Source organism: Penicillium longicatenatum (genome assembly GCF_028827895.1).
Source record: "Penicillium longicatenatum strain IBT 33135 chromosome Unknown contig_2_segment0_segment0, whole genome shotgun sequence".
Classification (NCBI taxonomy): Eukaryota; Fungi; Ascomycota; class Eurotiomycetes; order Eurotiales; family Aspergillaceae; genus Penicillium; species Penicillium longicatenatum.
Genome location: NW_026643120.1, coordinates 6,071,267 through 6,094,736, shown reverse-complemented (window position 1 = coordinate 6,094,736; position 23,470 = coordinate 6,071,267). Strand labels below are relative to the sequence as shown.

Below are 23,470 nucleotides of genomic sequence, written 5' to 3'. Positions count from 1 at the left end.
CCATTCAAAGGTCGACCCGTTTATTCAGGCCTGACCATGGCCCATGTGAGTAAAAGCCCACGAGAGAAAACAGTGCGATCAACATCCAGTGTCCATAGCGCCTAAATTAACAAGAAAAAAAAAGTCGACCCAGTCCCGAAAGAATAGGTAAGATATCAACCTAGGCATTCAAAGCCCCAGGAGCTCGTGAATAAACATTCCCATCACTTCTTATCTCCCCAAAGACCAACAATGCCCATTGACAGTGCAAGCCCAGCCAGCCAGGTCCGCACACGTTGCAGCCGACGCTCTCGGTCCATGTCGCGCTGCACGGTCTCCCCATTGACATCCTCCTCAGCATCAACCATCACTAAGTCATCTTCTTTCTTGGAAGGGGGTGTGAGCCCGAGACTCAGACCGGTAGTGTCTTGGATGATGGCAAGAGTCCAATTCTTAAGGCCCATATGTCGGTTAAAGAACAGGTCAAGGCCATAAGAGCTGACTGTGGAGACCACGCACATCCAGACGAGGTATGGATGTTGGCGGCGTGGTGGAGAGATGGAGTAGGCGAAGAGAATGCATGTATTGGTCAAGCTGGAAAGGCGCAGCGCATGCTTGCGGCTTAGGCGCTTCACTTCATTGAGGCAGCGAGAGGCAGAGGTGGAGGAGGGGAGGAGCTTGAGAGCAGGGATGGTGATTGAGGCATTGGAGTAAGACATGCCCTAAGTTCATGATGGACCGATTAGTTAGAGACTGCGACCGAGACCGAGACTGTCGCGCGAAACAGTCATCCTCAGGATGTGCTTACCGTCAGCAGACCGAGAGACACGGTCCCAACAAACTTGGTGACAGTTATAGGGCAGGCCATGGCGCTTTATAGGGGGTATTCACGGATTATCCAAACAGAATGGGTGGATAAAAGTGGGCTGGGGTGATTGATGCGCGAATCTATAGTTGAGAAAGAAAAGTGAATTGGGCGGAAGTGACGCCAGACCCCGACTTGGGCCAATCAGCAGCCGTTGGTGCTTCATCGTGCTCCCTCCTTTACTACAATGTTAGTCCATTGGATTTGACGATAAATCATCGATGTGGAGAGTCAATCTTAACGGTTATAGAGATTTTTTTCTCTCATGTCCAAGGCGCTCAGCGTAAATTTAACAGGCTCGACCCCTGCGTCATCAGGTACTCTACCACAGTAAAACAAGAGCACATTTAATGCTATCTAAATGACGACTGGATTGACAAGAATATATAAGGCTTAAACATTGTATATTTACATAGAAGTGGGCAACATGAAAATTTCCCCACACTTAAACATATCTTCGTGTTGAAAATCATGTCCGTGGATTATGTAGCTGGGCATAACTATGCGCGGTGTCATTCCCCGAATGAGCCGAGGCCGAACCGCGGCTGTGGGGAAAAGGCGACGGTGTTACACTCCCTTTTATATATCAGTCTTTCCTGCTATCGTCATTTATTTCCAAGCTTAAAGACCAATTTGACACATCTCGAGATGCCGCTCCAGAAGAAAGATTACATGAGCGATACCTGGAAGGATGGCATCTTTGGTAAATCCACCTAATAATCCCTAAGTCTGGTCAAGACCCCCGACCCGCTTGACTAACATCCAACACAGCAAACAAAGTGGTCTTCTGTACCGGCGGCGCGGGTACTATTTGTAGCGCCCAGGTCAAGGCACTTGTTCACCTAGGTGCCAATGCGTGTATCATCGGTCGCAATGTCGAAAAAACCGAGAGCGCCGCTAAGGAGATGGCGACTCTCCGCCCCGGTGCCAAAGTGATTGGTATCGGTGCAGTGGATGTTCGCAAATTCGACAGCTTGAAAGATGCTGTGGCCCGCTGTGTCAAGGAGCTCGGTGGTATTGACTTTGTCATGTAGGTATGCCCCATGGTCCATATCTTCATGGCTGTCTGCTAAAATTCGCACAGCGCCGGTGCCGCCGGCAACTTCTTGGCCTCTATTGAGCAACTTTCGGTCAATGCTTTCAAGTCTGTCATGGATATCGATGTCTTGGGCTCTTATAATACGCTCAAGGCTACTCTACCTTATCTCATCGAGTCGGGTAAGAAACACAGAGTCGACTCTGAACGTAAGTCAAGCTTCAGAACCATTGCACGGTTTTATCTAACGTGACTCATAGTCAATCCATGCCCACTGGGTACTGGCGGTAGAATTATCTTTGTCAGCGCTACCCTCCACTACCGTGGCATGCCCTTCCAGGCTCATGTGTCCGTCGCCAAGGCGGGCATCGACTCTCTGTCGAACTCCGTCGCTATCGAGTATGGTCCTCGCGGCATGACATCTAACATCATTGCCCCGGGGCCTATTGAGTCAACAGATGTCAGTCTATCACACCTATATCCTACCATTCGAGAATATTTGTTCTGACGATTTTCATAGGGCTTGGAGCGTTTACTTCCATCAGATGCCAAGGCAGCATACATCAAGAGTCAGCCTCTGGGCCGCGTAGGCCATGTACGGGATATTGCGGACGCAACTGTGTATCTCTTTTCGGACGCTGGAAACTATGTCAGCGGTCAGACACTAGTTGGTATGATACACAAATTTCTTATGACTCCAAGATTGACAACTGACGTGAGATAGTGGATGGTGCCAACTGGCGTGTTTCTGGAGGCACTACTTCTCAGGGTAACCTCCAGTACCCCGACTTCCTTTTGTCTGGTGAGGAGGTCGCCAATGTCACAGGTAAGAAGTCGAAGCTTTGAATTAGTGATTTTGGGAACCGCGAGAGAGTTTCAATAGAGAGTACCTTTGTTGCAGTTGGCCATTATACATCGCAATTATCTTAGTCTATTGCACTTCAAGAAAATTGATATCTTCATTTTGAAAGCATCCATCCCATGAAGAAAGAAGAGTACAAATGCCACCAAGACCTTTTGGCATTAGACGTTCTATTTATGTAATGTGACATATAGTACAGGGCACCTGGAATGGTACAGGAAATCTACTGGATTCTCTCAGCTTCGGCCATCAACTCCTCAACCTTGAAGTTCTCAGTATCTCCCTGGGTGAACATGCGAACGAGTTCACTCTTCCGGCCACTCGCCTGGCCCTCGAAATCATAGAAGCGCTGCACACAGCTAGCAAGCCAAGTAGCCTCCATGGTGGATACACCACGTTCAGGCACAACCTGGCCGTGCATCAGGACAAGTCCCTTATCATCCGCCAAATCCAAGTAGTGTGTGATAGTGGTGTGCGGCTGAGCAAATGCACCATGCATCTTAAAGGCACCGAGGTGGGTAAAGATCACGGTGGAAACATGGGTGTTGACTGTCTCGCCAGAAGGCGCCACAGGTTCACTTGCCGGTGGGTGGAATGCCCACTGGAGGAAGTGGATATCGGCCTGGGTTTCTTGCTCTCCCTCAGCTGACGGACGGGGTAGGGGGAGGACGAATTGTGGGTTTTGGCGCGCTGCGCTCATGATACGCTGATAGATTTCGAGGGGAATGGCGGCGCAGATGGAGGTGGGGCTGCTGGCGAAGCGAAGGCGCCAGAGGGCCTCGACTTCCTTGGGAGGGAGCTCGCGGATCTTCTCGACATCCAGATATGTGCTGAGCGGCTTGATGGGGCTTGCTTTGCCGGACACTTCGCGGGCAGCATGGGCGATAGGAGCTTTGGCGGCTGTGGGTTGTTCGGCGTTGGAAGCGGGCGCCTCCGGCTCTGGGGTGGTCACGGTGGATGCTTTAACGCGCAAATCTTGAATCTTCTCGCTGTAGGCCTCCTTCAGGGATTCGATTGATTCATGTCCTTCTCTAAATGGGGACAAACAATTCGTCAGTGAAGCATTTCAAGGTCATGAATCCCCAGAACTCACTGTTTGGCCTTCTGGTCCAGCTTGGACCGATACCTGTCCAAGATGTGGTTGGGGTCATGGTGCGAGGCGAGGTAGCGAACATCGTGGACCTGAGCCCAGCGACGCTGCTGGAACCGCAGAGGGCTACATTGACCCCGAATGACGGAGCGCAATCCCTGGAGTCGAAGAGAAGCCATGATGTGATGAAGCGCAAACTAATTTGTACAAGTGGTTAAACATTCGGATCGGTCATGCCGATGATTACGTAATTTACACATGAGCTAACCTCACTAGTCGCATTCCAAGTTGCGATACATAATTTAAGGTAGTCAACTCTCCGAGGATTCCAATATTCGCAATACCTATACGTGAGTGTAAAAGAAATGTTCCAATGTTAGTTTTACTGTTATCTATGTGGGTAACTAAAGTACTCAAATGTACGCCTGAGCAAGGATTCATGGACGTGATGTTTTGGGTCCTTGGTTAATGGAAATGTATATATAGCCTGCACCCAGGGACAAGATAGAGCCATATGTGATCAGGCAAAGAGCAACGACCAGTTTACTACCGATCAGAGGTGACAATAGAGAACATTGGTCGCGTGGCTAAGTTTTCTAATTATGTCTCACTTGCTCAGAATTTGTGTGAAGGAAATCCAGGAGGCCAGAGGTGCTTGACTATCAGGGTCCTGTTATCGGAGGCGGAGCCCTCACCGTGCCAGGGTTCCCTTGTTTACTACAGGACTTCATTTCCCTGCTCCAAAACTCTCGCTTTCTCGTGTTCAATTGAATTAGTCTTGTTCTTTTGATCGATGACCAGATCTCTCGTATGATTGGAATCATCGAAACCTTGGAAAAGGATTGGGCCGTAATGAAGTTGCCTTCAGCTCTCCAAGCGCCTAGGATGTGCTACCCCGCCACCAATCACCTATCTACCCACGTTGGAGTCCCCCTGAAACAGCGAATCAGACAGACCTGTCGTGATGCCCCGCTCTGTTGTTGCTTAGACAGTCACAGCAAAATCACCAAGGGCGCTTAGCCCTGTGACCAGGCATTTAAAATAAATTCCCGGGTGGCTTCGTGCATCCTGCAACTTCTATTTTGGCACCAGATCGTCTCATCCTGCAGAATGAACCCCGGCGACAGTCGTGGCATTCATCCGGACGAGGAGTTGTTCCTTAATAACTCCTCGAACAGGCCCGACGAGTCGCCCAAGGTTGAGCCTTTGAGAATCAACAAAAGAGACTCGGCCTCCCCAGCATCGGCCAATAGTCCACCCAACGCTCCATTGCCGTACCCCGATGACAGACCTCGTCCCCAAATGCGCAGCTCGTCTTCCAATGATGGGCGTCTCGCCGACCCAACTAGATATGGATCTCCGCCCGTAGGATCGGGATCGGGCTCAGTGAGCCCCGCCGATTATCCCCCGGCTTTGCGCCCGCGCGATGGCCGTGAGCCACGAGTCGCGACGCTGGCCGAGCGACGAGGGGCTGCACCGAAACCGTTACCCGAATCACCAGGCCCAGATGCGCCAGATCGGGAAACGTTGGCAGCCAGACAATATCCTCGTCCTCCAGCGGCTGCTCCCGCTCCGACGAACGTGGCGCCAGAGGTACCTCAATATGATTATCGCCAGCAATACTTTCCACCTCCTCAGCGGGCCAACTCGCGACCCTCTTCTGCCCGGCCTCCTTCTGCCCTTCATCCTCCACAATCCGGTGGAATTAATCGAATAAATTCGACGGCGTCGACCTCCACCACCCGTGCTGAGCGTGGATCTCCGCCGCCACCAGAGACTCCCATAGTGGGTCCGGGCCAGCATCCTACTTCGGATATCGAAGCTCGTTATGCTGCCTCTGGAATTGCTGGCACTGGAACACTCGCTGGTCTGCAGTCACAAAGCGCTGCAGCGCAAAGACGTGCGGCACAGTATGCTGGACAACAACCCACTCCACCACAACAGCCCGCAACACAAAGGCCATGGACGCCTACTGAACAGCCGGGCTCCCAGCCGCATGGACCACCTACGGTGTACCAAGGCGCAGATGTTGTAAGTGGTGATGAACACAGCCCAATTCATCCATCACAACATGGCAGCCCACCGCCGCAACCCCATCCGGCGCAGACACCTCCCCAACCCCAGCAGCCCCCGTTCCAGCCGCAATCGCAACAGCAGCAGTCGCCACAGTCTCGGGTTCCAGTCAATGCTTTAGAACAAGATCTCGATCGAATGCGCTTGAGCTCCTCTCCCCCGCCTGCTTACTCAAGCGTTTCTGCACCTGCAAACAATTATCCACCGGAAAAGCGGAGCAGTATCGCTGCTGGAGCTGCTGTTGGAGCGGCTGCCGGAGCAGCTGCTAGTTCCGCCATGGCAGGGCATCCCGCCAATATTAGTCAAAACCACCCTGCTATGGCTGCGGCGGCCTCCCCAGCCCCAACGGTCTCATCACAGGATCACCCAGCCTTTGCCAACGACCCTCGTCAGCAGACTCCCATTGGACAGTCGCCACAGGAACCTATGGTTAATGGAAAACCTACTTTCCAACAGGCCCCCCAGGTAGTACAGGTGACCTCACCCGGGCCAGCTGCTGGACTTCCACCCGCATCTCCTCCACCCCTTCCAGAAGGCTGGATTGCGCACATGGATCCAAATTCTGGCCAGTACTATTATATCCACCTGGCAACACAGTCCACTCAGTGGGAGTTCCCGAAAGGTCCCACACCCTTGAATCTGAATGAGACTCCCATGTCTCCCATTGGAAGTGTGTATAGTAGTCATCCAATGGCATCACCGGGGCTATCGGCTTTTGGAAAACCCATGGCTTCTCCTGGAGTGCCTTTAACCCCGGGTTTTGAAAGCCTTCAATCTCCTATGGTCGGCTTCTCTGGACCTCCACCTAGCAGCGGCATGGAGATGTACAAAACGGCCCCTACGAATGGTGTCTATTTCGGTCCCTATCTTCGATACACAAATATGGACATCGAGCGCGGAATTTGGATGGGCTCAATTCTTCTAGTGGCAGATGCTGCGCAGCCTCCCACAATTCACCTACACCAGAGTGTTGATCTGTCTCCCAACCCAAGACAATTGAAAGCGGTCAACATTGCGGTCCACCAACGCTGGACATTCTACAAGTACGAGATTGACATTCAGATGGAGGAGATGGGACCCGCAAAATGGACTTATGCAATCACCTCACACCTGGGCTGCACCCGCTATGAGTTCCTTGTCGCAGGCCGACATGAGACCAACTGGCGTTTTATCGCAACATCTGGGAACGACTTCTCGATCAATGTCAACGCAAATGAGCGAGCTCGCCTAGGTGGCGTAGGTGTCATGTGGAAAGACATTATGCAAAAGCACAATGAGATTGGTGGATTCCACGCACAATTGTGTTTGGGAGGACAAATCTATGCGGATCGCATGTGGAAAGAAATCCCATGCCTCAAACAATGGCTGACCATTAGTGGAAAGGAAGCCAGAAAAAATGCTCCATGGACAGCTGCGAACCAACAAGATGTCTCTCATGGATACTTCCACTACTATACCAGCCACTTTGACCAACCGTACCTCCGTGAATCATTTGCTCAGATCCCCTACGTCTGTCAAATCGATGATCATGACATGTAAGTATTGTACCTTTTTTATTGAGGTATTTGTGGCTCACATTTTCTACAGATTTGACGGTTTCGGCTCCTATCCTGAACACATGCAATTCTCAAACATGTTCAAGAACATTGGCCGTATCGGTATCGAGATGTACCTTCTGTTCCAGCACCATACCACCTTGGACATTCTTCGCAATGTGAATAACGATATGGATCTCTTCACGATCACTGGTACTGGCTGGCACTTTGTCAAATACTTGGGTCCTGGTGTTGTGGTTATTGGGCCCGACTGTCGCTCAGAACGTAACCCTCACCAGGTTATGGCTGGCCCTACTTACCAAGGCCTTTTCCCGAAGATTGTGATGCTGCCACCCAGTGTACAACACTGTCTTTGGATGGTTTCGGTACCACTGATATACCCCCGACTAGAAACTGCCGAGCATATTGCCCAGACCGTTGCTACAGGAAAGCGGGCTGTCACCGGTACTTATAATCTACTCGGCAAGGTCACCAGCTCAGTGGCCGGTGTAGTAGGAGCTAAAGAGTTTGTTGGTTCTGGCTTCGACTCTGTCAAGCGTGCCGTGGGCAAATCTGGTTTGATGGGCGGGATCTTGAGTCCATTTGGCGAGTTTGACCTGATGGACGAGTTGCGTGACCAATGGACTCACGAATCCAAGGTATGTTTAGCTCCGAAATGAAAGTCCGACCGCCTCCTCACAATTTCTTTCCAGGATCTCGAACGGACCTATCTCATTCGCACCCTGCAGGGGATCGCCCACCAGAAATCCCTTCGAATGACTTTCCTCTCTGGTGCCGTCAATGTCTGCGGTGCCGGTCTTGTTCACGACCCGAGCAATCCCTCCGATCACAAGACCATGTACCAGCTTATTTCATCACCATCTGTCAACACCCCACCCCCATCCTACGTCGTCAAAATGCTTCATAGTAGCAATAAGCCTTTGTACATCCCCGCGAACGGTCACCGGTCCTCATCTTCACCAACGGATACCAAGGAGGACATGATGGAGATCTTCCAGACGGATATAAATGGACAAGCCCGCGAACATCGCAAGCTTATGGGTCGAAGAAATTACGTTGCTATCGTCGCTTACGACCCTGAGGTTGTTGCTGCAACTCCCTATGGCGCAAACACGCCACCGGGGGCTAGGCCCAAGCTAAGCTTGGCGGCGGACTTCATGGTGCAAGGGGAAGGGGCATATGCGAATGTCGTCAAATATGGGCCTGTCATTGTGCCAAGTCTGGAACATGGTCGATGATTGCTGCTTTCATATCATTTTGGACTGAAGATGACATCGATGCTTCTTACCGAAGTACGACTTACGACGTTGCTCTTGTATCTTTCAATTCTCCCTGGTTATCATGCCACTTACAGGCTCACTTAGGCTCTTCACGAATGCTCTCTCCAGTTTTAACGTTTGTATGCCTTGTTTACTAGAAGCACTTAGCACTGAGATAACAAGAATTCAATTATTGTTTTCAACAACAGACTAACCAGTAGAATGGAATCATTGTGTTGGACATAGAATATTGTGTAATTATGCCACGGTTTCTTCAATCATGTTGTTGTGTTTCCGTCTTAGATACTCCCCTTCTGAAATCATGATTATCGTCCAAGGGTCTCTTCTTGAACATAGGGTCATAACGTGGAGTGTGATACGAAAGTCTATCTTCAGCTAGTATGGGTTTCCTCTTTTTCAATCAATGTTACTTTCATTGAGTCGTTCTGGCGCCCATACGGAACTGCTCATCCACATAGCAATACTACGCTGTATGTAGTGCGCTAGTCGGTGGGGCCTGCATAAATCAAATCTGTGACTAGACCATTAGAGTAGGAGCTGTTGATTGGCGTGAAAGGCGGGGTAAAGGCCCCACTTAAAGCGGAAATCAACGGGAACTGGCACAACGGGACCGATTCCGCACTATACAGAACATCGCGGCATCAGAAAACCGAAGGTTCGTATTGTACAACCGGCCTACGTTGAAATTAAAATGTAAAAGTAATCCTCAGACGGAAGCCTTTCACACAAACCCCAGCATCGAGATCAAAATGCCCATAACACTCTATACCTATTTCCGTTCCTCTTGCTCAGCCCGACTCCGCATAGCCCTCCACCTCAAAGACATACCCTTCACGCCCATATTCGTCAACCTCCTTAAAGATGAACAATCCTCTGCGGCCCACAAACAAATCAATCCATCTGGCCTCGTTCCGGCCCTCATAGTCGAAAATGAAGGCATAGCACCAGTGACAATCACCCAGTCCCTGGCAGCACTAGAATACCTGGACGAAGCATTCCCAGGAGCTGCACTACTCCCATCTGACCCCATGTCCCGCGCTCAAGCACGCACACTAGCATCTATCATTGCCTGCGACGTGCAGCCGGTGACGAACCTCAAGATTCTGAAGCGGGTCGCCACGCTGGGTGCGGACCGGACTTCATGGTCAAAGGATTTGATTGAGGATGGACTGCGTGCGTATGAATCCACCGTGGCGAAGTCTGCAGGGAAATTCAGCGTCGGGGATGATATCACTATTGCGGATATTTGTTTGATTCCGGCTGCGTGGGGTGCGGAGCGGGTTGGGGTTGATCTCAAGGTTTTCCCGGTTACTTTTGGAATTATTAGGAATTTGGAGGGGATTGAGGCTGTGAAGAAGGGGCATTGGCAGAACCAGCCTGATACTCCTGAGGAGTTGCGAGCGAAAGATTAGGAAATGATGGAAGCTGGGATCTTTAGTTACGTTGATTTACGTGGATACTAGTGAATTGGTGATCTACTGAGGAGGCAGTTGCGGAAACGCGAGTCATATTCGGATCATGCATGTCATTGTGATCTATCTGTAGCTACAATTTGCACTGGAATAGCAATCTTGTTATCATATGTGGTCATTCAGAATTCAATTTCTTTATTTTAGTTTCATGTTCCTTTAGAAGGAGACTGGAGGCAAGATGGTGCCGACGCAGTCGCCGAAACCAACATAGTTGCCTTCGGTACCGGCAAGACCACGCAGGATTACGGTGTCTCCATCCTCAAGGAACATACGCTCTGAGCCATCGGCAAGCTTAAGTGGGACCTTGCCATTGGTCTGCTCCAGGAAACTGCCCTGAGACTTAGGCTCAGTACCGGAAATTGTACCAGATCCCAACAAATCACCCGATCTCAAGTTGCAACCAGTGATAGTGTGGTGAGCAACCATCTGGGGGAACGAGTAGAGAAGGTTGCGAGCGTTGCTGTTGGAGATAATTGTAGGCTGACCACCCTTGTTGGTAACCTCAACCTGAAGCGGGATCTCGTAGGCATTCTCGGCGCGCTTTTCCTGGAGGTAAGGAAGGAGACCTTCACGGTTTCCAGGCTCCAGACCCTGAGCACGGAATGGCTCGAGAGCATCAATCAGAACAACCCAGGGAGTAATGGTAGTACCGAAGTTCTTAGCATTGAAGGGTCCCAGGGGAACGTACTCCCAAGCCTGGATATCGCGAGCAGACCAATCGTTCATCAGAACAAGACCGAAGATGTGGTCTTCGGCCTCATCGATGGAGACAGGCTTGCCCAGCTCATTGGGCTTGCTGATAAAAGCAGCCAACTCCAGCTCGATATCTAGCTTCTTGCAGGGAGAGAAGGTGGGAATCTTGGGATCGGCGGTTGGGTTGGCGAGGATCTGGCCGCTCGGGCGATGCAGAGGGGTGCCAGAAGTGACGACAGATGAAGCACGCCCGTGGTAGGCGACGGGCAGGTGCTTGTAGTTCGGCTGCAGAGCATTGTCCTTTCCACGGAAGAGAACACCGATGTTGTAGGCATGGTTCAATCCAGCGTAGAAATCGGTGTAGTCACCAATTTGCATGGGGACGTGATTGGTCACTTGTGAGCGGGGAATAAGTGCGGATTTTTGCAAGGCCGCATTGTCCTTGAGGACCTGCGGGTACTGTGTGTCGGCGCGGAAGACATTCTGCAAGTACTCGCGCACCTGACGGTGCACAGGGCGACCTAGTTCGGCGAAAGCATTGAGGGTGGGTTGGTTGAACACACTCAGATGTTGCTGAATGGAAGGCAGCTGAGAGAAACCCCCGGAGGAAGCAAATGCGTTCAAGTCCAAAGCATAATCACCGATCGCGATGGCGGGAACTTTGGATGAAGCCGCAGAAATGATGCCGAACGGGATGTTGGCCAATGAGAACGGCGAGTTCTTGGGAATTTGAAGCCACGAAGCCATGATGGAGTCTGTAATGAATGAAGATGCAAAAGAAACTTCTATGCGACATGGCCAACTTAACTGTTTTCGCGCAGCTTGCCCCTCGGTCTGTGATTCCCGCATGTGCGGAATCGCTCCGTCCCCGCATCCAAGCGCGGAAGCAACTGCGAATGACGCAAGGATAATCGCGGAGCTGTTTCTTACACGATATTAGACGGGTATGGAATTACCCTCGGTCGAGAGAATACAAAGTCTCGTCTTGCCTGTCTCTTGTCTTTCAAACTTCTCGCCCTCATCGCCATCATGCCTGTCACCCAATTCTCACACCCTGATCCATACTCCTACCAGACTGGCTTCGACTCCCACCACGAGTAAGTCTTTGATCAATGGCTTAAATGACTCAAGCGAGCAGTACTAAACCTAATCCTTAGGTCCGAAGCCATCAAGGGAGCCCTGCCGATCGGTCATAACTCTCCTCAGAAAGCTCCTTATGGCCTATACGCCGAGAAACTGTCCGGAACCGCCTTCACCGCACCCCGCCATGAGAACAAACAGACCTGGGTCTACCGCATTATTCCCGCAGCAGCACACGAGAACTTCGTCGCTGAGGAGCAGGACACATATCACACCCGCATGACCACCGAGACCCATAAGCTACACCATATTCCCAATCAGCTCCGATGGAACCCTTTCGACTTGGACGAGAAGGTTGACTGGGTCCACGGCCTGCACCTGGTTGCAGGAGCCGGTGACCCGACTTTGAAGCAAGGATTGGGTATTTTACTCTACGCTGCAGGCAAGGATATGGGCAAAGAAGCCTTCTACTCAGCCGATGGAGATTTCCTGATTGTGCCACAACACGGAGTGTTAGACATTCAGACGGAATTGGGCCGCATAATCCTACGCCCGAATGAGATCTGTGTGATTCCTCGTGGTGTTCGGTAGGAACCATATGAATACCAAATAGCTCTGCATTATCTAATATCTCTGATAGATACCGCGTCACCCTTCCTGACGGCCCGGTCCGTGGCTACATCTGCGAACTGTACCAAGGTCACTACCAGCTACCCGAATTGGGTCCCATCGGCTCCAACTGTCTCGCCAATGCGCGCGACTTCCAAGCCCCTGTCGCAGCATTTGATGACGAGGAGGAACCGACCGAATACAAGCTCTACAGCAAGTTCGCCAACTCGCTGTACTCCGCTCGCCAGAATCACACCCCATTCGACATTGTCGCCTGGCACGGAAACTACTACCCCTACAAGTACGATCTGGGCCGATTCAACACCATTGGCTCGATCTCATTTGATCACCCCGACCCCTCAATCTTCACCGTCCTCACTGGTCCCTCCGACCACGTTGGCACAGCCATCGCAGACTTTGTTATTTTCCCGCCTCGCTGGCTGGTCCAGGAAAATACTTTCCGTCCACCATGGTATCACCGTAACACCATGTCTGAGTTTATGGGTTTGATCGCTGGTAACTACGATGCGAAGACGGGAGGTGGTTTCCAGCCTGCTGGAGCTAGCTTGCACAATGTGATGAGTGCGCACGGTCCAGACTCTGCGGCGTTTGAGGGTGCTAGTAATGCAGAGCTTAAGCCTACCAAGGTTGGCGATGGTAGCATGGCATTCATGTTTGAGAGGTATGCGTTGAATTCTGATCTCATCATGTTGGACAATACTAACGTGGGTACAGTGCTTTGATGGTTGGTGTCTCTGAGTGGGGACTGAAGACCTGCCAGAAGGTCCAGGAGGAGTACAATGATCATAGTTGGACACCACTGAAGCGCCATTTCAAGAACCCCAACAAAGCTTGAATTCGGTTACAATGAGGTTGAATTGTTTTGTGTAAATAGCGATTCTCAGCATGATTTGATGACACTTGAGGATGAGAAACGAGCATTATAGCTCGAAAAGATCGAAATGGAAATGTTTCTTATTTTACATCTTCTCCCCCAGTTAATGATCTAAGTAATTGCAATGGAGTACTATTACAATTACTTCGCTTGTGTTCCTTTCAAAAATCGATCTCAAACAAATACTTGAAATCGGTAATGTTCGCGACGGATATTCCTCGCTACCCGCACCGCCCGGCTGTAGACGGCTATTTCAGGAAAGTGGTTGTCTACAACTACATCCGCAGTCTTTACAACAAGCTAAAGCTTCCCATATGGTTGAGACTAATGCAGGGGTCACACCAGCAATTATCAGATGTGGGTCCGTGAGGATACCCATGGAAGTCTTGCCTCTTCGTAATGCATTCATCCATATGCATATTGTTGAAATTGCATTACCGAACAATTGGCCTCGCCTAGGATGAGTGGGATATGAGATGAAATATAAGACAGATAGAATGGTTTTGTGTTCATTAGCATCTATGAAATTCAGACTTCTCAAATGTACATGCTGTTTTAAGAGCCTAAGACGCCATACGCTCAACACGAAGCTGCAGCTCCTTGACCAAATCTATTCCAGCCTTGGTAGAATCATCCAGGTTTTCACTTGGCAATCCAAGCAGGTCATTCTGTGCCTTTGCCGAAAGGTCATTAGACTCTCCCGGGTAAAATCCTCTTGCGTAGAGCATCTTGCCAAAGCCAGCCATGTTACCTATTTTAACCTGCGCCATACCATCCTCATACCGCTTCTTGCTGTTCTCATGACTGATGGTCCAGTCAGCATCAGTGGTACCAGTAACACGCTTAACACTGTCAAACATGTCATTTTGGCTGAGCACAAAGCTCTTAATGTACACGCCCTTGTTAAGGAATGTCGACAGAGTAAGGCTCTCATCATTTTCGTCCTCAGGTAGCTCTTTCAGGCTCAGAACCTTAGCCACAGCCCGTCCAACCTGCGATAACGTGGAAGTAGAGATTTTGGTGCTTCCATCATCGTAGATTGTCAGGGAACGCTTGTCAAAGTCGAATCCAAAGCGTGCATCACCTCCAGCCAAGCTGTAATCGTACCAAAACCCACAGCACATCGTGATCCACTGCATGCCGAGCTTCTCGATCTCATCCCTTTGAGATCTAGCTACGGGTCCTAGTAGTGTGTCTTCGCCGAGCTTGATGTTGTCGATATCGCCGGCGTACCCATTAGGCATGATGTAGGGAACACCGGATTTGGCGGCGGCTTGAACGAGCTTGCTATGGGTGTCCCGGGGAGCAGTGGGGGCCATGGTTATGATGAGAAATTGCTGGCCTTCAAGAGCGGCAATGATAGAGGCCTCGTCATCGTAGTCGACTGGGGCGACTATGATTTCCTTGGGCAGTGCTAGTTTGTTTCCGCTGTCTTTGCGGGAAATGGCCGTGACTGTGTGTTTCCCAGTCTTCAGAAGGGCATTGGCAATGTGTGATCCAATTGTGCCTCCGGCCTAAGAGTATTTGTTAGTGCTGCTGCGTACAATAACGAATTGTGGGTGATATAATTACTTACCCCAACAATGGCGACTTTTTCAATGGCGTTTTTGAAGCCAACAGACTGGTCTTTGGCGTACTTTGGCATTGCGATATAATGAAGTTGCTCAGCCGCTTAAACTTAAGAGAGAATAGTGATTCTTTGGTTATTTCTCCTCAGAGCAGAGAACACCTGTCTATTTATACATTTCAGAGTATGGGGCTCCGGTGCGGCGATAGATGAGGTAAGTCCGCAGTAGCCGCACACAAGGCCGCACATAAGGCCGCACGCCATGCCATAACAAAATGCATTTGATTATTGATCTGCGGACCCACGTACTAATTAAACTTTGATCATATTTGTAATATCCAAAGTAATAGCGACAGACAATATAAAAATCCCAATATCAAGAAGTATGAAGCCTTGACATATCATGATCATGGTTGAAGGAGAAAGAGCGGGGTATCTTATCGCGGGATCATTACCTCATCCCGTCGTGGTGATTGCAAAGTCCACGCTAAGATGAGCACAGCTTAGCTTTGTCAAGAAACTTCCGATTGACTCACGTTTGTGTTTCATCTTCGATTGTCCCCCTTGATCAGTGAATTGCTTGTCAACATTAATTTCGACATGGCCGATTCCGCGGCCGATTTCCCCTCCATTGAGGTGCAAAACCTCTCCTATAAATTCCAAGATGGCTCAAACGGGCTGGAAAATGTCATTTTAAGCCTTCCACCAGGCAGTCGGACACTCCTGATAGGTGGTATGTCTTATTACTCAATTACTACCCTGCCCATGAGAAATGCGTAGCAGCTAATACTTGCGCACAGCGAACGGAGCGGGAAAAACCACCCTGCTTCGTCTGGTCTCGGGTAAACGCCTGGCACCCAACAACACCATCACGGTGGGCGGCAAGGATCCATTCAAAGACGGCCTCGACGGTGTAACCTACCTCGGTGTAGAATGGGTGCTGAACGCCATTGTTCGCACCGACATTGATGTCCCCACGTTGCTCGCCTCCGTGGGCGGAAATGCCTATCCGGAGCGACGTGACGAGCTTGTTGATATCCTCGACATTGATGTCCGCTGGCGCATGCATGCCGTTTCAGATGGTGAGCGCCGCCGCGTCCAGTTGGCCATGGGTCTGTTGCGACCTTGGAAGGTTCTCCTTTTGGACGAGATCACCGTTGACCTCGATTTGCTTTCCCGGAGCAACTTCCTCGCTTTTCTGAAGCGCGAGACCGAGACGAGAGCTTGTACTATTGTCTATGCTACCCATATTCTGGATAATCTTGCCCAGTGGCCTACTCACTTGGTGCACATGCATCTGGGTAAAGTTAAGGCCTTCGGCACAGTGGAGAAGTTCCATGATCAAGTTCCAGAGTGGACCTCTGAGAACAGTCGTCTTGGTGAATTAGTTCTCAAGTGGCTTAAGGAAGATCTTGCTGTTCGGGGACCTCGTAATGGCGGGTCGAACCAGGCCAAAACCTATGATGCGGGCGGCATCGGAGGTTACGGTTATGAAAAGCACGACTAAGAAGCCTGATTCCAGGCTTCGCTTGTTTTCTTTTGCATCTTAAGAACATAAACATTGTCCTTTCACTTTCAACGGATTCTTTTAACAGTGTGCCGTTCAACATTGGATTCAACCAAAAGGCATGGGCGGGGTTTTGCGGGCATCTGGGTGGATCGATTCAACATTTGGGAGTTTTATATGCGACCATGATTCATGATATAGAGAGCTCGCGGGAGGTGACTACTTGGAGAAATAAATCAACTTTTGTATCTACAACCCCAGCGTAGCAAGCCGAGCTTGTAGCTACTCTATGCTTGACCGCCATCTTTGTTCTTCTTTCCAAAACGGGTTGAAATTGAATTCATGCCTGAGGCACTGATTTTGCATCATTTGTTGACGCGCAACGCGTCTTCGCCAGAGACGATTTGTCCGAATTGTCGATGTCTTGCCAACAATAACCTGTCTTCTTGGATTTTGAGAGCAATTCAGGTGCCTTCGAAAAGGGCAACTGAACCATATTGGCCTCGCTGGCCGCCAGATACTGCAAAGGAGGACAATTTTCTCTGGACGCACCTCAGCTTACAGCTATCCATCACGGCAATGCGCTCTTCTGACGAATCCGACTACTTTGACGATGACGACTTCGTCGTGCCCGACGATGATGATGCCATTCCGGAATCTCGTTCAGCGAAACGCCAACGTGTACGACCTCCGACGCGCCATGAAGACCGCGACGGTGCTTCATCCACAGACGGGTTCTCCGATATTGACGAAGAGACATTCAACGATGGCGAATTACCCGCAGCCCATGAACAAGCAGATGCACGTCATAGAAACCGGAGTTTTATACCGAAACGCAGTAACGTCCAAGAGAACATTTTCGTGACCCAATTAACGCAACCCAACTCGAGCCCTGACCGAATCCGTGGACCGAGGTGGAAAAAACCAGACCCTCCATCTCTCCCAGACAGAATACCAACACCGCAGGCCAGTGAGAGGGTTCGAGAGTCTGACAATTTCTCTGATGAAGATTACGATGGACTAAGGGCCGCGTTGGCTGCTTCACTGGATTCATTCGAGGTTGAGAAGGCTGCACGAGGTTCAATAACGAATTCTGTGAACAAGGCTGTTGCTGCAAGACCTCAACTTCCTATTAGCGTCAAAAAGGCTGCACCACAAGATGTTTCCTTCGAGCTCGATGATATCCCAGATGACGCATTTGACTCCTCACCCTGCCTATCGCCAGTAGCAGCACGCCCTGCTCAAACATCATCATTTTCCTCAAGCGCCTCCCGAAATCCTTCATTCTTCCGACAAACTACCCTCTACGGTATGATTCAATCAAATCCAGATATCTCACAGCAACATCAAGACCCTGGCCCACCAGATAAAGTTGAACCTCCAACGCACCACAAACTAAACCACGATGCTCTTAACACGTGGTGGTATCCCACTAATCTCGGTACCACTCGAGATTACCAGTTCAATATCACCCAAAAGGGCCTTTTCCATAATCTACTCGTGGCTTTGCCCACTGGACTGGGAAAAACGTTCATCGCAGCAACAGTCATGTTAAACTGGTTCCGTTGGACGAAAGATGCTCAGATTATCTTTGTAGCCCCGACCAAACCACTGGTGTCCCAGCAAGTTTCGGCATGTTTGGATATTGCCGGCATCCCGCGCTCTCAAACGACCATGCTTACTGGAGGTGCATCACCAGGCATCCGTGCCCAAGAATGGCAGTCAAAGCGCGTCTTTTTTATGACTCCTCAGACATTGATCAATGATTTGAAGACTGGAATTGCAGACCCTAAGCGAATTGTGCTTGTGGTTGTAGATGAGGCCCATCGTGCCACCGGAGGCTATGCCTACGTGGAAGTAGTAAAGTTCATGCGGCGCTTCAGCAACAGCTTCCGAGTTCTCGCCCTGACAGCCACACCTGGGTCGACAGTCGAGGCAGTTCAAGGCGTCATCGATGGCTTAGAAATCTCACGGGTAGAAATTCGCACTGAGCACTCTCTTGACATTCGGGACTACGTGCACGCCCGAAATATTGAGATTGAGACTTTTGAATACTCGGAAGAGATTCAGTTATGCTTGGATCTTATCTCCGAAGCTCTGCAGCCTCAGATGGATCAGCTTCGGACCCTTAATGCTTACTGGGGCAAAGACCCTCTAATGCTTACTGCTTTCGGATTGACGAAAGCCAGACAGCAGTGGATGGCCTCCGACGCTGGCCGAAATGCCAGCTTCGGGCTTAAGGGGATGGTGAATGCCATTTTCACGGTACTCGCCAGCTTGGCCCACGCCCTTGACTTGCTGAAATATCATGGAATTGTCCCGTTCTACCGCCATTTGATACATTTCAAGTCGAATACCGATGGACAGAAGGGTGGTAAATATCAAAAGCAAATTGTGCAGCATGAAAGCTTCAAGAAGCTTGTTGCCTATGTTGATCCCTGGTCTAAAAACCCTGAATTCATAGGCCACCCTAAATTGGAATACCTGAAATCCGTGATCTTAAATCACTTCATGGATGCAGGAGAAGGACAAGAGAATGCTGACCCCAATAAACCGGGTACGCGTGTCATGATCTTTGTGCATTTTCGCGACAGTGCCGAGGAGGTCTCGCGTGTATTGAAGCGGTATGAACCTATGATTCGACCACATATCTTCGTTGGTCAATCCAGTGCCAAAGGCTCCGAGGGAATGACCCAAAAGACGCAGCTTGACATCATTAAAAAATTCAAAGGGGGAACCTACAATACCATCGTGGCAACCTCTATTGGCGAAGAAGGTCTGGACATCGGTGAGGTGGATCGTATTGTTTGCTATGACTCTTCTGCCTCGCCGATCCGAATGCTGCAACGAATGGGTCGAACTGGACGTAAACGAGCGGGAAACATCACCCTTCTTCTGATGAAGGGAAAGGAGCAAGATTCCTACGTCAAAGCCAAAGACAACTACGAAAAAATGCAAGAAATGATCGCCAGTGGAACTCGGTTCGCTTTTCACGACGATCTGTCTGCCCGAATTCTCCCTGCTGGCATTCGGCCCGTGCCCGACAAGCGAATCATCGACATCCCTCAAGAGAACTCGCAACAGGAGTTACCCGAACCGAAGCGCAAGGGGCGTGCACCTAAGCGACCACCTAAGAAATTTCACATGCCCGACGACGTCGAGACTGGTTTCACACGTGCCTCGACCCTAGGTGACGGCGCACAGAAAGAGAAATCTTCCAAGGCACCCAAGAAAAGAAAGTCTGACACACCCAAAAAGCGAGCTCGGACACCTGAACCTGTGTTGTCAGAAAAGCCGACAATGGCGGAACTGGACAAGGAGTTTCCAAATGCAATACGTGATTATGAACTTGCTATGCAGGACCTCGGCGAAGTAACAAATCCTCGCACCGGCTTCTGGCCCCGTCCTGAGGACTCCGTGAGGAGATCGACTAGGCCTACGAAGATGATTCCTCACAGCTCTTTGAGTCGCCGTGTTAGCAAAGTCATACGGAACATGGATCGAATGGATACTAGAGGAGACTGAGGCATACTGCACGATGAGATGAAGCGTTGATTGGATTAGCCTAGCATAAGTGGAGTTTGAGCCCCTCGCTTTGTTCAGAAACAAATGTATTTCGGATTTTGTTTTGTTTCTAATATACCCCCTATTGAACAGTTAAAGATCGGAATCTTGCCACTCCGAGGACCGTTGTATTTCTATGATCAAAGTTGTCCCCGAGTTCATTATTCAAGTAAACCTTTCAAACCATCCCCACATTTCCCAACCTAACGTGTGCAACAAAGCATCTATAATCTGTCGTTCGATATTTGTTACACGGGCTATGTGTATATTGACTTGAGGGGGGTATCTGGGTAGACCGATGAGCTGTATCAAACCAAAAGCAGATACTATTGGTAGGTAGCTGCTGAAGGTTCTCCCTTTCATTTTTGTTCCTCCCTCAGATCCTGGATCCTTTCATTTCCCGTATCTGTATGATTCAAATTATAAATAGCAGGAGAGGGGAACTCGGCACGCATGATCTTACCGTTTTGTACACAGTCCCGACAATGCCTTCTGGAGTGATGAAATGGTGATTCAAATCCTATCACATTATTTCATAAGGGCAGGTTGATTAACAAGTGTGGCCAAAGTATCAGCAAGGAAGCGAAAGCAGAAGCTCAGCTTCTTATACTTTACTGTGATCAAACATCTACATCCAGCGTTTTTCCAATTTTAGAGCCTTCAACAGCGAGCTCCACAAGCCGAATAACGTTAGCAGATCCAGCAGGATTTACGGCTATTTCAACCTTGACTGCTATAGCCTCTGCAAGTTTAGAATGAATGTCTGTAAATAATGGTGCGTCGACGGTTAGAACGACTTCACTATTTAAAGTGCCATTAGACTGAACTGAGATCAGCGTACCTGGCACTTAAAATTATGACTTCTTTCAACAAAGTACCTTCAACAAGATAAAGTCCAAAATGCTAGGAAACTTGAAAAGAAACACTCTTATAATTTTCCGTATCTATCACTGGGCTCATCACTATTTAATTATGGAGGGAAATAATAGGCATGGGTATGCACAGCTGATGGTAATCGATACGATATTAGAACAATTATGCAAGCGCGCCGCTCTAGGCATTATGTTTCTGTATTAAATATATATCATGTTCCGGACATGTCCGTAGCCATGGAACCAGGTCAATATCGTCCCTGCATACTATCACCCTGCATATTGTGACTACCGATGCAGAGCTCCAATAATATATTTAGCGCAAATAATCTAATAACGCCCAGATGTCTTGGAAAGATAATAGTCAAAGGGTTCTTAGTGCGACCTAAGAAGAGCGTTAATGCATGTCTCGTTCCACCCGGATGTCCAGAATAGTTACTCAGGTGTGAATCATCATGAGGCGCAAATTAAAGTAAATCAGTTGGCGGGTCACTAAACCGAATACATCTTTGCCGGGCATCCTTGCTGGTCAGTGCTGATACCTTCTTCAGCGATCGAGTATCCTCCTTCCAAGTCCTGCCGCCTCCACATTTGGCGAGTTAGGAATATTATTAGATCCTTCCAGTAGATACTTCGCATGCTCAAAGTCTCGTGTTGGTAATCTGTCACTCGGGAGCGCCACCTCTAGTCCGAGCAGGTAATGACGTAGACCTGGGGACTACTATGTTAGCTGCTTCCTGCACCACACGTGGCGTTGGGGGCTGTGACTATCTTGGGCTAGCTAATGATGAGAGTAAGATGTTGCGCTATGTGTATATATTACGCAAATCATTCATAACCATGGCCAACGTACTCAAATACAACGGACTTACTTTGAATATGATGCCAATAGAGCTCACCCTGCTGGGGTTCAAACCGGAGCTTTCATCAATGTGTGTGCGTAACTGTGCCGAAAGAGGAATGGTTAAAGCGAGGAACGACGGTTCCACACTAGTGCTTACACCTAGACAATTTGGGGGCCGTAATTTACTTCACTGTATATCGTCCAGTAAGAATGTCTCAATTATATTTCTCTCCCCCACCAGACCTAGGGAGACGGTGCCAATGAAACATGACCTCGTGACCGAAAGTATAAATATCATTCACGGCTGATGGTCGTATTCCTAACGTTGGCAATAATATTCCTTGGGTCAGTCTTGCCAAAAGAAATACAGACCAGCAGCATCTCGGTATTGACAATTTTACATTGAGGATAATCCTAAAAGAAATCAAGACTATCGAGGTTTTGCCTAATTCAAGTCAAGGATGACAGATGAAGAACCACTCCAGCCGATGCTTCCGCCGCTTGGGCAACCCACAGCGGCGGCGGCAAAAAAGAAATCAACGATAATCTACCTTAACGTGAGAATCCTTAGGAATGTTATTCCCGATTACCTAGTGACTGACACATCAAATTAGTTACTCAGAGACCAATTCTCTATAACGACATGGTTACTGCTGGGTGCGGTTGCTCAAGGTCTGGCGGTACTGGCTCTCCCTGCTTTTTATGCAGTTCTACCGGCTATGATCGTTCTATCCTACCGAGTCGTCGATACATTATTTATGAGTGTCGGTCTGAAAAAGAATCGCTTTATGGATAATGTCATCATGGGAAAATTCACCGGACAAATCCCTAATTCAGAAGGCGTGTATTCCAGCAAACCATCCGATGAGAACGTGGTTTGTTTCCAACTAATCGCAAGATCAAACCAGTAAGCCTACAAAGCCCTTGTATACCTTGAGATGGTATTTTAACATTATCCACTCAGTCCTCTGGGGATGCTCGCTCCCGGAGCTCGCGAAATCGCCGCCTTGGCACAGAACATGTATAAGCAGTTAGATATTGAAAGAGAAACATATGGGTGTAAGATACACTCCGTGGATTGGCCGTGCTTACAACTGACTTCAAATTAGACCTCGGTGCAAAAACCCTGTTGGGGGCAGATGAACGCTCCGCAGGAAACCACCTCATAACCATGATGTATTTCCGCAACCTGGAAGGCATTCACCGATTTGCACATGGGCCGATGCATATGGATACGTGGAACTGGTGGAATGCCAAGGGTAAGAAGTATGAGTACCTCAGTATTGCGCATGAACTCTATTCTTCTCCGAAGAATCAATGGGAGAATATTTACATTAACGCGGAATTGACTGGCCTGCGTAAGTCAACTCTTTATTCTATCACACGCATTGCCTTTGACTAATTGAAATTTTCTTAGCGGGCACCAAGGTTAGGGTAAAGAAGTTTGATGAAGATGGCAAGGAGGATGGATGGGACTATGTGAACCCAGCTATCGATGCGCGGAAGGGAAAGTTGGCGAGACAACTTGGAAGAGTGAACCGGAGTTATGATAAGACCGGGACAGATGTTGACTATAACTATTAAAGGGCTGGTATTGGGGATCTGAATTGTGCTGTTTCGGTTTGC

General features: G+C 49.4%; 11 protein-coding genes across 11 annotated transcripts; 7 read left to right on the top strand and 4 right to left on the bottom strand.

Annotated features, from left to right (window-relative positions):
• Positions 1 to 203: 203 nt before the first annotated feature.
• N7484_004786 (uncharacterized protein) lies at positions 204 to 852 on the bottom strand (the record flags this gene model as incomplete). Its single annotated transcript, XM_057115206.1, has 2 exons — positions 788 to 852; positions 204 to 701 (listed from the first exon to the last, which is right to left on the bottom strand). The coding sequence occupies exons 1-2, from the start codon at positions 845 to 847 to the stop codon at positions 204 to 206; spliced, it is 558 nt and encodes a 185-aa protein (XP_056975346.1). The 5' UTR covers positions 848 to 852.
• A 640-nt stretch (positions 853 to 1,492) lies between these two features.
• Positions 1,493 to 2,726, top strand: N7484_004785 (SDR family oxidoreductase; the record flags this gene model as incomplete). The annotated part of the gene is made up of 6 exons (XM_057115205.1): positions 1,493 to 1,547; positions 1,616 to 1,874; positions 1,929 to 2,089; positions 2,141 to 2,340; positions 2,401 to 2,551; positions 2,605 to 2,726. The coding sequence occupies 6 exons, from the start codon at positions 1,493 to 1,495 to the stop codon at positions 2,724 to 2,726; spliced, it is 948 nt and encodes a 315-aa protein (XP_056975345.1).
• Positions 2,727 to 2,965: 239 nt separating this feature from the next.
• Positions 2,966 to 4,011, bottom strand: N7484_004784 (ATP11 family protein; the record flags this gene model as incomplete). The annotated part of the gene is made up of 2 exons (XM_057115204.1): positions 2,966 to 3,773; positions 3,836 to 4,011. 2 exons carry the CDS (start codon positions 4,009 to 4,011, stop codon positions 2,966 to 2,968), a joined length of 984 nt encoding a protein of 327 aa, XP_056975344.1.
• Positions 4,012 to 4,942: 931 nt separating this feature from the next.
• N7484_004783 (WW domain protein) lies at positions 4,943 to 8,699 on the top strand (the record flags this gene model as incomplete). Its single annotated transcript, XM_057115203.1, has 3 exons — positions 4,943 to 7,440; positions 7,493 to 8,099; positions 8,154 to 8,699. The coding sequence occupies 3 exons, from the start codon at positions 4,943 to 4,945 to the stop codon at positions 8,697 to 8,699; spliced, it is 3,651 nt and encodes a 1,216-aa protein (XP_056975343.1).
• Positions 8,700 to 9,490: 791 nt separating this feature from the next.
• Positions 9,491 to 10,153, top strand: maiA (maleylacetoacetate isomerase MaiA; the record flags this gene model as incomplete). Its single annotated transcript, XM_057115202.1, has 1 exon — positions 9,491 to 10,153. One exon carries the CDS (start codon positions 9,491 to 9,493, stop codon positions 10,151 to 10,153), a length of 663 nt encoding a protein of 220 aa, XP_056975342.1.
• A 216-nt stretch (positions 10,154 to 10,369) lies between these two features.
• Positions 10,370 to 11,653, bottom strand: N7484_004781 (uncharacterized protein; the record flags this gene model as incomplete). The annotated part of the gene is made up of 1 exon (XM_057115201.1): positions 10,370 to 11,653. One exon carries the CDS (start codon positions 11,651 to 11,653, stop codon positions 10,370 to 10,372), a length of 1,284 nt encoding a protein of 427 aa, XP_056975341.1.
• A 282-nt stretch (positions 11,654 to 11,935) lies between these two features.
• hmgA (putative homogentisate 1,2-dioxygenase (HmgA)) lies at positions 11,936 to 13,451 on the top strand (the record flags this gene model as incomplete). The annotated part of the gene is made up of 4 exons (XM_057115200.1): positions 11,936 to 12,003; positions 12,064 to 12,573; positions 12,627 to 13,277; positions 13,331 to 13,451. 4 exons carry the CDS (start codon positions 11,936 to 11,938, stop codon positions 13,449 to 13,451), a joined length of 1,350 nt encoding a protein of 449 aa, XP_056975340.1.
• Positions 13,452 to 14,053: 602 nt separating this feature from the next.
• On the bottom strand, positions 14,054 to 15,135 carry N7484_004779 (aromatic alcohol reductase; the record flags this gene model as incomplete). The annotated part of the gene is made up of 2 exons (XM_057115199.1): positions 14,054 to 15,004; positions 15,067 to 15,135. 2 exons carry the CDS (start codon positions 15,133 to 15,135, stop codon positions 14,054 to 14,056), a joined length of 1,020 nt encoding a protein of 339 aa, XP_056975339.1.
• Positions 15,136 to 15,657: 522 nt separating this feature from the next.
• Positions 15,658 to 16,564, top strand: N7484_004778 (putative ABC transporter; the record flags this gene model as incomplete). The annotated part of the gene is made up of 2 exons (XM_057115198.1): positions 15,658 to 15,790; positions 15,858 to 16,564. The coding sequence occupies 2 exons, from the start codon at positions 15,658 to 15,660 to the stop codon at positions 16,562 to 16,564; spliced, it is 840 nt and encodes a 279-aa protein (XP_056975338.1).
• Positions 16,565 to 17,143: 579 nt separating this feature from the next.
• On the top strand, positions 17,144 to 20,089 carry mph1 (3'-5' DNA helicase; the record flags this gene model as incomplete). Its single annotated transcript, XM_057115197.1, has 1 exon — positions 17,144 to 20,089. One exon carries the CDS (start codon positions 17,144 to 17,146, stop codon positions 20,087 to 20,089), a length of 2,946 nt encoding a protein of 981 aa, XP_056975337.1.
• A 2,216-nt stretch (positions 20,090 to 22,305) lies between these two features.
• On the top strand, positions 22,306 to 23,428 carry fmaE (monooxygenase fmaE; the record flags this gene model as incomplete). Its single annotated transcript, XM_057115196.1, has 5 exons — positions 22,306 to 22,401; positions 22,459 to 22,751; positions 22,809 to 22,903; positions 22,954 to 23,202; positions 23,262 to 23,428. The coding sequence occupies 5 exons, from the start codon at positions 22,306 to 22,308 to the stop codon at positions 23,426 to 23,428; spliced, it is 900 nt and encodes a 299-aa protein (XP_056975336.1).
• Positions 23,429 to 23,470: the final 42 nt, after the last annotated feature.